The following is a 12,436-nucleotide window of genomic DNA, read 5'->3' as shown; positions in this document are numbered from 1 at the left end:
CAACTTACAACCAATTGATAAGGACATAAACCACCCACTTAGGTAAGATATAGTTAGTTCATCTAGACACACACAAACCAGTATATATCCATCCCTTAAGAATAGCCATAACAACCTATAAATGTAAAGTGAGAAATGTTAATATCCACCTTCATGGAATCTCAGCCTTTCATTGGATGGACTGCAACTCATGGGTTTCTTCTAAGATATATGATATATGCTACACCTGACAAAAAGTTCCTTTGCCTTCATAGCTGGTGTCAAAGGAGGAAAGAAATGCTTGCCATCTTGTAGTAATGACTGACAACTGAGAATCATCCCACATTATGTACCGTGTCAGAGAGATGAATGCCTGAAATGATAACTATGAGTGTGGGTCTTAGTCCACAAATACAATTTAGTAAGGCTTTGAAAAGCTGAAGAATCTTAAGTGGACATTAACTTGCAGAGTTAATCCTAGCAGGCTCTTTTTAAAAACTGCATAGTTTTTTCTTGGAAATGGCATACTTGTGAGCATACTTTTCACATTCATATAAAGTACACTGAACAAATTTTAGGCTAAAATTATATTCAGAATACTGTGGGACCTGTAAGACACAAGTCTCAAAGTATACCCAAAAAGAATTTGCTTTTTATCTTTGCACTCCTCTAGTACTAATGTACTGTTAAGCCTTACCAGGACAAAGGCCTTTCATCTTTAAAAAACAAGACTTCTGAAAATAAAAACAAAATGTGTATTATTACAAGTATAGAAGAATATTACAAATAAAATTATGAAACTCATTTTTAGTATCAATGTCTATGAGAACAATCTATTGAGTACTCTAGAGTAAATATTCATTTGTAGCCAATTACGTCACTTAGAACCAATCCATTCCCTGTATATTTCAAATCAAAGATGGCAGTAATTTATCAAACATCAATGTCTAGAAATAAATACCCGTGAACAATTGTGATGATCCTAACTGAACTCTCTCAGAATGACAGAAAACCCAATCCTTACCAGTATAAAAACAATCAACTGTGATTCCTTTTACTCTGGGCTAATGATTCTTGAAAGAATAACAGATTGGGTCTGGTGGCGCACAACATGAATCCCAACACTGAGGAAGCAAAAGCATATGGATCACTGTGATTCCTTAGACAAAGAAAGCTACAATTTAGTGAGACCATATCTTAACCTAACCCCTAAAAAGAGAAAAACCCAGAGCCCACTTCATGACTCTTGCACCAGTAAACACCCATGGATAAAGAGTTGGCTAAAGGCCAGCATGAGAATACACTCAACAAGAACAAAACAATATAACACACCTGGAGCCCAGCTATCCTACTACATCAAGACCTGGATATGCGAATAAAATCAAAACACAATAAAATGACATTGAATCCAATCTTATGAATATGATAGAGGAATTTAAAGGAGAAATTATCAAATCCCTTAAAATATACAGGAAAATACAATCAAACAGGTGAGCAAAATGAATAAAATATGTCAACACCTGCAAATGATTAAAGAAGCAATAAAGGCAACCCAAAATGATGGAACCTTGGAGACAGAAATACTCCAAAAGAGAACAAGAACAGAAGCACAGCCAACACAATAAAAGAATTGGAAGAGATGATCTCAGGCATACATGATATACTCAAAGAAATTAATACGTCAACCAAAGAAAATATCACCTAAAAAGTTACTGACTCAAAATATTCAGGTAGTCTGAGACACTGTGAAATTTTGTACTAAGGATAATAGGAATTGTTCAAAAGTGAAGAGAGTACCAGCTCCAAAGATGAGAACACATGTTCAACAAAATCATAGAAGGAAATTTATACAACATAAAGGAAGAATGCCTATAAACTTAGAGGAACCTTACAGAACACCAAATTGATTGGTGTTAACAAAAATAAATAATAATCACTCATTCACAAAATGAGAATGGCAGGAATTAACACTCATTTGTTGTTAATATCTCTCAATATCAGTGAACTCATCTTCCCCATTAAAAAGGCACAGCCTGATAGGCTGGATGTGGAATCAGGGCCAAACTTAAGAAAAATAGGAACAGGAGAAGAAGATTCCCAGATGAAAGGCCCAGAAAATATCTTCAACAACATCATAGAAGAAAACATCCCAAACCTCAAGAAAAAGATGCCTACATACACACAAGAAGCTTACAGTACAAATAAGAGTTTACTGTGTCAGAAAATAAATCCTCCAGCTACATAATAACCAAAACATTAAATCCCCAAAACAAAGAGAGAAAATTAAAAAGCCACAAGGAGAAAGAGGCAAGTAACATATTACATATAAAGACAGAACAATCAGAATTATACCAAACTTCTCAACAGAGAATTAAAAGCCAGAAGAGCCAGAGAGATGTCTTACAGACCCTAAGAGACTATAGCTGTCAGCCCAGACTACAATACTTAGCAAAATTTTCAATCAATTTTACTCAAGATGGAGTAAAAAGCTATTCTGTGACAAAACCAAACGCAAACTATATCTTTCTACTAACCCATCACTAATCAGGATGCTACAAGCAAAACTCCAAGACAAGGAGAGTAACTGAACTCAATGAAACACGAGAAACTAATAATCGCATAGTAAAACCAACCAAGAGAAACACATGCAAACCAAAATCAAAATACCAAGTAAAAGCAATCATTAATTATTAATATCTCTGAACAGGAACAGATTCACTTACCAAATAAAAAGACATAGTCTAAGAGAGTAGATGCATAAACAGAATCTATGCTTCTGTTGCATATAGAAATGCAACTCAGCCACAAAGATAATCACTGCCACAGAATAAAGGACTGGACAAAAGGTCTGTAAAGCAAATGGACCCAAGAGTCAAGCTGCAGCAGCCAATCTAATATCTGGTAAAATAGACTTTCAATGAGAAATAATTAAAAGAGATGGGAAAGGACACTGCATATAAATCAAAGGAAAATCCAACAAGATGGTGCTTCAATTCTAAACATCAATGCTTGCGATACAAGTGCATCCTCCTTTACAAAAGAAACATTTACTAATTTTGTTAAAGCTTAAACCACACCTCCAATTCCACACATTAATAGTAGGGGACATCACCTACATATTATCACGTTAATGACCAACAGGCATGTCACCAAAAGAGAAACTAAACTGAAATGTAATGCAACTAGTAGATGACATGAATCAAATGGACCTAACAGATATCTGTGGTGGTTTGCCCTGAAGTTTCTGTATTTTGATGCTAATTCCACTGCACCAAGGACAGCTGCCTAGTCACATACTCAGAACTCAGATGACTTCACCAGAACCACCTCCCCATTGAATTTGTAAAATACAGGTGAGGGGCAGGTACAGGATAGTAGGAGACCTGACACTGGAGGAGAAGCAAGGATGGGCAGGAGAGAAGCTTGAAGGAAGAGAAGGGGATTAACACAGAGAAGAGGAGAGAGAGGGGGGAGGAGCCATGGCAGGTGATGTTAAGATTCTGCTCTGTGTATTTACAGGTTGTTATCAATCTTCCTAAGGGATGGATGGTACCAGGCCTTGTATGTTTAAGTGGCAACTATACCTTACCAATTGGATCAAAGATTATTGTGTTGTGTGTTCTTTTATGTGAGGGTTTGAGTGTAGGAAAATGTGCGGCTGGGCTGTGTTTCCGCCAAGATATCTAGCAGATATCTTGGGGCACCGAGGTGCGGACCTAGCGGGGTAAAAGACAACTTTTACTTTTTTATTTTAATATTTTTACAACAACATATATCTATAGAAGCTGTCACTCAAATAAAAAAATATGTATCTTCTCAGCACCTCATGGAACCTTCTCCAAAATTGAACATGTACAGATACAGATCTACAACAGATACAAGAAAATACAAAAACAACAACAACAAAAGAACACCAAAATGCTTTTGTGTCTGATAAGGTCACCATGGACTAAAGTTGGACTATGTCAACAACAAAAACAATGGAAAGCCTACAATCTCATGGAAACTGAACAACTCTATGCTAAGTGACCACTGTTGAAAGAAGAAAAGTCTTTCTAGAATTCAATGAAAGTGAAGGCACAAATCATACAAACTTAGGGAACACAATAAAAGCAGTGCAAAAGGAAAGTTCATAACACTATGTCCCTTCAAAAGAAATGGAGAGATTTCATAATAGCAGCTAATCAGCACATATGCAATATTAAAAATAAAAACAGAAGCATACACGCTCAAGAGAAGATGGTATGAAAATTAAACATAGAAACATGGGAAACAATACAAAGAATGAACAAAACCAAGAGCTGCTTACTCAAAACCACTCTGACATGTCATTTGACACCCATCACAAAAGCAAAGATGAAAAACTCAAGTGAGAGTGAATGCTGGCAGGTTGTGGAGCAAAGGGAACACTAATCCATCACTGATGGACGTGAAACTTTGAACAACAACTTTGGAAATCAATTGGGTGGTTTCTCACAAAACTGAGAGAAAAAAACTGTTCTACCTCAAGGGCCAGCTATAACGCTCCTGGGTGTGTAGTCATAAAGATGTCACACTGTACCAAAGAACCACTTGTCAAACTATGTTCATAGTAGCTTTGTTCATACTAACCAGAATCTGGAAACAACCTGGATGTGCCTCTACTGAACAATGAATAAAGAAAGTGATGTATGGCTCCCAAACCCCGTGGGAGGACCGGACACTTCCAGTTTTTAGCGGGAGTCCGAATCTCGTGCTCCCTGCCTCCAGCTCACTGCTCCCAAACCCCGTGGGAGACAGAGCTCACCGCCCGGACAGGTGGGCACTCCTGAGACTGCAGAGCAGAAGAGACCACCAACACTGCCCACCCCTGCCCATATCCCTGGCCCAAGAGGAAACGGTCTCTGGGTTCCCGTAGATAAGGGCACAGGAGCAGCAGGTCCACTGCGTCTGAGACACCGCAGGAACCTGAAGGGACCAGCCAGATAAACGGTTCTCTGCACCCAAATCCTGGGAGAGGGAGAGCTAAACCGTCAGAGAGGCAGACACGACTGGTAAACCAGAAGAGACTGCACTCTGCCCACATCTCTGACTCCAGAGGAAAACACCAAACGCCATCTGGGACTCTGGTGCACGGAGGGCTCCCGGAAAGGGCAGCGCAGGTCCGCCTGGTTGCTGCCCCTGAGGAGAGATCATTAGCAACATCCCACGAGCAATCTTGAGCCTTGGGACCACAGGTAAGACCAACTTTTCTGCTCCAAGTGACCTGCCTGGTGAATTCAGGGCACAGGCCCACAGGAACAGCTGAAGACCTGTAGATAGGAAAAACTACACGCCCCAAAGCAGAACACTCTGTTCCCATAACTGGCTGAAAGAAAACAGGAAAACAGGTCTACAGCACTCCTGACACACAGGCTTATAGGACAGTCTAGCCACTGTCAGAAATAGCAGAACAAAGAAACACTAGAGATAATCTGATGGCGAGAGGCAAGCACAGGAACCCTAGCAACAGAAACCAAGACTACATGACATCATCGGATCCCAATTCTCCAACCAAAGCAAACACGGAATATCCAAACACACCAGAAAAGCAAGATCTAGTTTCAAAATCATATTTGATCGATGCTGGAGGACTTCAAGAAAGACATGAAGAACTCCCTTAGAGAAACGCAGGAAAACATAAACAAGTAGAAGCCTACAGAGAGGAATCACAAAAATCCCTGAAAGGATTCCAGGAAAACACAAACACTTGAAGGAATTAAAAATGGAAATAGAATCAATCAAGAAAGAACACATGGAAACAACCCTGAATATAGAAAACCAAAAGAAGAGACAAGGAGCTGTAGATACGAGCTTCACCAACAGAATACAAGAGATAGAAGAGAGAATCTCAGGAGCAGAAGATTCTATAGAAAACTATCGACTCAACTGTGAAAGATAATGTAAAGCAGAAAAAGCTACTGGTCCAAAACATACAGGAAATCCAGGATTCAATGAGAAGATCAAACCTAAGGATATAGGTATAGAAGAGAGTGAAGACTCCCAGCTCAAAGGACCAGTAAATATCTTCAACAAAATCATAGAAGAAAACTTCCCTAACCTAAAGGAAGAGATACCCATAAGCATACACGAAGCCTAGAGAACTCCAAATAGATTGGACCAGAAAAGAAACAGCTCCCGTCACATAATAGTCAAAAGACCAAACACACAAAATAAAGAATATTAAAAGCAGTAAGGGAAAAAGGTCAAGTAACATAAAGGCAGACCTATCAGAATCACACCAGAAACTGTGAAAGCCAAAAGGTCCTGGACAGATGGCCTACAGACCTTAAGAGAACACAAATGCCAGCCCAGGTTACTTTATCCTGCAAAACTCTCAATTAACATAGATGGAGAAACCAAGATATTCCAGGACAAAACCAAATTTACACAATATCTTTCTACAAATCCAGCACTACAAAGGATAATAAATGGTAAAGGCCAACATAAGAAGGCAAGCTACACCCTAGAAAAAGCAAGAAACAAATCGTCTTGGAAACAAAACAAAAAGAAGAAAAGCACACAAACATAACCTCACATCCAAATATGAACATAACAGGAAGCAATAATCACTATTCCTGAATATCTCTCAACATCAATGGCCTCAACTCCCCAATAAAAATACACAGATTAACACACTGGATATGCAATGAGGACCCTGCATTCCCTACAGGAAACACACCTCAGAGACAAAGACAGACTCTACCTCAGAGTGAAAGGCTGGAAATCAACTTTCCAAGCAAATGGTCTGAAGAAGCAAGCTGGAGTAGCCATTCTAATATCAAATAAAATCAATTTCCAACTAAACGTCATCAAAAAAGATAAGGAAGGACACTTCATATTCATCAAAGGAAAAATCCACCAAGATGAACTCTCAATCCTAAATATCTATGCCCCAAATACAAGGGCACCTACATACGTAAAGGAAACCTTACTAAAGCTCAAAACACACATTGCACCTCACACAATAATAGTAGGAGATTTCCACACCCCACTCTCATCAATGGACAGATCATGGAAACACTAATTAAACAGAGACGTAGACAGACTAAGAGAAATCATGAACCAAATAGACTTAACAGATATTTATAGAACATTCTATCCTAAAGCAAAAGGATATACATTCTTCTCAGGTCCTCATGGTACTTTCTCCAAAATTGACCATATATTTGGTCAAAAAACAGGCCTCAACAGGTACAGAAAGATAGAAATAATCCCATGGGTGCTATCAGACGACCACGGCCTAAATCTGGTCTTCAATAACAATAATGGAAGAATGCCCACATATACGTGGAAGTTGAACAATGCTCTACTCAATGATAACCTAGTTAAGGAAGAAATAAAGAAAGAAAATAGAGACTTCTTAGATTTAATGAAATCGAAGGTACAACATACCCAAACTTATGGGACACAATGAAAGCTGTGCTAAGAGGAAAACCCATAGCTCTGAGTGCCTGCAGAAAGAAACAGGAAACAGCATATGTCACCAGCTTGACAGCACACCTAAAAGCTCTAGAACAAAAAGAAGCAAATACACCCAGGAGGAGTAGAAGGCAGGAAATAATCAAACTCAGAGCTGAAATCAGCCAAGTAGAAACAAATGGACCATAGAAAGAATCAACAGAACCAAAAGATGGTTCTTTGAGACAATCATTAAGATAGATAAACCCTTAGCCAGACCAACTAGAGGACACAGAGAGTGTTTCCAAATTAACAAAATCAGAAATGAAAAGGGAGACATAACTACAGATTCAGACGAAATTCAAAAAATCATCAGATCTTACTATAAAAGCCTACGTTCAACAAAACTTGAAAATCTGCAGGAAATGGACAATTTGCTAGACAGATACCAGGTACCGAAGTTAAATCAGGAACAGATAAACCAGTTAAACAACCCCATAACTCCTAAGGAAATAGTAGCAGTCATTAAAGGTCTCCCAACAAAAAAGAGCCCAGGTCCAGACGGGTTCAGTGCAGAATTCTATCAGACCTTCATAGAAGGCCTCATACCAATACTATCCAAACTATTCCACAAAATTAAAACAGATGGAGCACTACCAAATTCCTTCTATGAAGCCACAATTACTCTTATACCCAAACCACACACAGACCCAACACAGAAAGAGAACTTAGACCAATTTCCCTTATGAATATAGACGCAAAAATACTCAATAAAATTCTGGCAAACCAAATCCAAGAGCACATCAAAACAATCATCCACCATGATCAAGTAGGCTTCATCCCAGGCATGCAGGGATGGTTTAATATACGGAAAACCATCAACGTGATCCATCATATAAACAAACTGAAAGAACAGAACCACATGATCATTTCATTAGATGCTGAGAAAGCATTTGACAAAATTCAACACCCCTTCATGATAAAAGTCCTGGAAAGAAAGGTATTCAAGGCCCATACCTAAACATAGTAAAAGCCATATACAGCAAACCAATTGCTAACATTAAAATAAGTGGAGAGAAACTTGAAGCAATCCCACTAAAATCAGGGACTAGACAAGGCTGCCCACTCTCTCCCTACTTATTCAATACAGTTCTTGAAGTTCTAGCCAGAGCAATCAGACAAAAAAAGGAGGTCAAGGGGATACAGATTGGAATAGAAGAAGTCAAAATATCACTATTTGCAGATGATATGATAGTACATTTAAGTGATCCCAAAAGTTCCACCAGAGAACTACTAAAGCTAATAAACAACTTCAGTAAAGTGGCTGGACATAAAATTAACTCAAATAAATCAGTAGCCTTCCTCTACACAAAAGAGAAACAACTGAGAAAGAAATTAGGGAAACGACACCCTTCATAATAGACCCAAATAATATAAAGTACCTCGGCGTGACTTTAACCAAGCAAGTAAAAGATCTGTACAATAAGAACTTCAAGACTCTGAAGAAAGAAATTGAAGAAGACCTCAGAAGATGGAAAGATCTCCCATGCTCATGGATTGGCAGGATTAATATAGTAAAAATGGTCATCTTACCAAAAGCGATCTACAGATTCAATGCAATCCCCATCAAAATAACAATCCAATTCTTCAAAGAGTTAGACAGAACAATTTGCAAATTCATCTGGAATAACCAAAAACCCAGGATAGCTAAAGCTATCCTCAACAATAAAAGGACTTCAGGGGGAATCACTATCCCTGAACTCAAGCAGTATTACAGAGCAATACTGATAAAAACTGCATGGTATTGGTACACAGACAGACAGATAGACCAAAGGAATAGAATTGAAGACCCAGAAATGAACCCACACACCTATGGTCACTTGATTTTTGACAAAGGAGCCAAAACCATCCAATGGAAAAAAGATAGCATTTTCAGCAAATGGTGCTGGTTGAACTGGAGGTCGACATGTAGAAGAATGCAGATTGATCCATGCTTATCACCCTGTACAAAGTTTAAGTCCAAGTGGGTCAACGACCTCCACATCAAACCAGACACACTCAAACTAATAGAAGAAAAACTAGGGAAGCATCTGGAACACATGGGCACTGGAAAAAATTTCCTGAACAAAACACCAATGGCTTATGCTCTAAGATCAAGAATCGACAAATGGGATCTCATAAAACTGCAAAGCTTCTGTAAGGCAAAGGACACTGTGGTTCGACAAATCGGCAACCAACAGATTGGGAAAAGATCTTTACCAATCCTACAACAGATAGAGGCCTTATATCCAAAATAAACAAAGAACTCAAGAAGTTAGACCGAAGGGAGACAAATAACCCTATTAAAAATGGGGTTCAGAGCTAAACAAAGAATTCACAGCTGAGGAATGCCGAATGGCTGAGAAACACCTAAAGAAATGCTCAACATCTTTAGTCATAATGGAAATGCAAATCAAAACAACCCTGAGATTTCACCTCACACCAGTGAGAATGGCTAAGATCAAAAAGTCAGGTGACAGCAGATGCTGGCAAGGATGCAGAGAAAGAGGAACACTCCTCCATTGTTGGTGGGATTGCCGACTGGTACAACCAATCTGGAAATCAGTCTGGAGGATCCTCAGAAAATTGGACATTGAACTGCCTGAGGATCCAGCTATACCTCTCTTGGGCATATACCCAAAAGATGCCCCAACATATAAAAAAGACTCGTGCTCCACTATGTTCATCGCAGCCTTATTTATAATAGCCAGAAGCTGGAAAGAACCCAGATGCCCTTCAACAGAGGAATGGATACAGAAAATGTGGTACATCTACACAATGGAATATTACTCAGCTATCAAAAACAATGCCTTTGTGAAATTCATAGGGAAATGGTTGGAACTGGAAAATATCATCCTGAGTGAGCTAACCCATCACAGAAAAACACATATGGTATCCACTCATTGATAAGTGGATATTAGCCCAAATGCTTGAATTACCCTAGATGCATAGAACACATGAAACTCAAGATGGATGATCAAAATGTGAATACTTCACTCCTTCTTTGAAAGGGGAACAAGAATGCCCATGGCAGGGAATAGAGAGGCAAAGATTAAAACAGAGACTGAAGTAACACCCATTCAGAGCCTGCCCCACATGTGGCCCATACATATACAGCCACCCAATTAGACAATATGGATGAAGCAAAGAAGTGTAGGCAGACTGGAGCCGGATGTAGATCTCTCCTGAGAGACACAGCCAGAATACAACAAATACAGAGGTGAATGCCAGCAGCAAACCACTGAACTGAGAACAGGACCCCCGTTGAAGGAATCAGAGAAAGGACTGAAAGAGATTGAAGGGGATGAGATGCCATATGAACAACAATGCCAAGCAACCAGAGCTTCCAGGGACTAAGCCACTACCTAAAGACTATACATGGACTGACCCTGGACTCCGACCTCATAGGTAGCAATGAATGGCCTAGTAAGAGCACCAGTGGAAGGGGAAGCCCTGGGTCCTGCGAAGACTGAACCCCCAGTGAACGTGATTGTTGGGGGGAGGGCGGCAATAGGGGAGGAATGGGAGGGGAACACCCATAAAGAAGGGGAGTGGGAGGGGCTACGGAGATTTTGGCCTGGAAACTGGGAAAGGAATAACACTTGAAATGTAAATAAGAAATACATAAGTTAATAAAAAAAAGAAAGTGATGTATACTTTCAAAATGGCATATTATCCCACTATTACAAACAAAGGCAGAATGAATTTTGCAGGTAAATCAATGGAACTTGAGAATATCCTCCGGAGTTCAAACAGGACATGTGTGTTATGTACTCACTTATAGATGGTTATTGGCCAAAAATACAGACACCATGCTATTATCCACAGACTCAGAAAAGCTACACAAGAAGGAATGCACAAGTGAGGATGCCTGAATCTCACTTAAAGGAGTGCATAAAGCAGTCCTAAGAGGAAGACGGAGGGAGTGAACTGAATAGAGAAGAGATACGGAGGGCTATGGGATGGGTTTGGAATCAGGTGTGGGTAAGGAAGAGGAGAGATGGATGGATGGTCTTGAAAGTGAATGGAAATCTGCAACTGACAAGGGTGAAATTTTTTTTTTTTAATGAAAAAAGACAATGTGGGATACTATTCACCTACTAAAGACAAAGACATAATGACCTTTGCAGGTGAATGAATAGAACTTGAGAATATCTTCCTGAGTGACATAACCCAGACCCAAAAGACATGGATGGCGTATACTCACTTCTAAGTGGATATTAGCAATAAAGTACAGGATATCAATACTATACTCAGGACCAAAAGAAGATGAAGAAGAAAGGACCAAGAGAGGATTTTGAATCTAACTTAGAACATACCGGAAAATACTCAGAGGAGGCAGAGGAAGGAAGGAACTAGGTGGGAGTGGGTAAATTTGAGACAACTGAGTGTTTCAGGATCGGGTCTGGGGAGATACAGGGGAGATGGCTTGACAGCCATGAAAATGAATGGATAGCTGCAGCTGGCAAGGGTGGAGATGTCAAAAAAATTCACTTGGTCATCACATTAGATGCTGATAAAGCCGTTGATAAAATCAAGCACCCCTTCATGTTAAAAGTCTTAGAGACCTCAGTGATCAAATTTGCATACCTGAACCAGCCAATAAACACTAACAACTTATATGCAGAGAAACTTAAAACCAGAGAGTAAGCAAAGCTGCCCACATACAAAAGAGACCTCACAAAATCTACCAAAGAACTCCTACACCAAAGGTGATAAACCCTTACAGAAAAGTGTCTGAATGCAAGATTAACTCAAATAACCAGCAGCCCTTCCTCATGCAACAGTTAAAATGGATAAGAAAAATTTAGTCAAGCAAAACCCTTTACAGTAACCACAGATAACATTAAATAGCCCAGTACAACTCTAATCAAGCTACTTAAAGACCTGCCTGTCAAAAACTTTATGTCTCTGAAAAAGGAATTAACAGGACATCTGAAGATGGAAAGGTCTCCTATACTACAGATGGATAGGATTAACAAGGTGAAAATGGCCATCT

At 39.4% G+C, this 12,436-nt stretch overlaps 1 protein-coding gene across 1 annotated transcript in view; it reads right to left on the bottom strand.

Moving 5' to 3' along the window:
- Positions 1 to 554: 554 nt before the first annotated feature.
- LOC134482487 (ankyrin repeat domain-containing protein 7-like) overlaps positions 555 to 12,436 on the bottom strand; it is a 23,374-nt gene continuing 11,492 nt past the window's right edge. The window contains exon 6 of the mRNA XM_087589354.1: positions 555 to 713. Coding sequence (XP_087445480.1) covers positions 673 to 713 — 41 coding nt within the window. The 3' untranslated portion in view covers positions 555 to 672. The remainder of the gene's footprint in view (positions 714 to 12,436) is intronic.

The sequence above is a fragment of the Rattus norvegicus genome, chromosome 16 (assembly GCF_021556685.1).
Source record: "Rattus norvegicus strain SHRSP/BbbUtx chromosome 16, alternate assembly SHRSP_T2T, whole genome shotgun sequence".
Classification (NCBI taxonomy): Eukaryota; Metazoa; Chordata; class Mammalia; order Rodentia; family Muridae; genus Rattus; species Rattus norvegicus.
The sequence above is the reverse complement of the archived record's forward strand: the minus strand, read 5'-3'. Positions and strand labels throughout refer to the sequence as shown.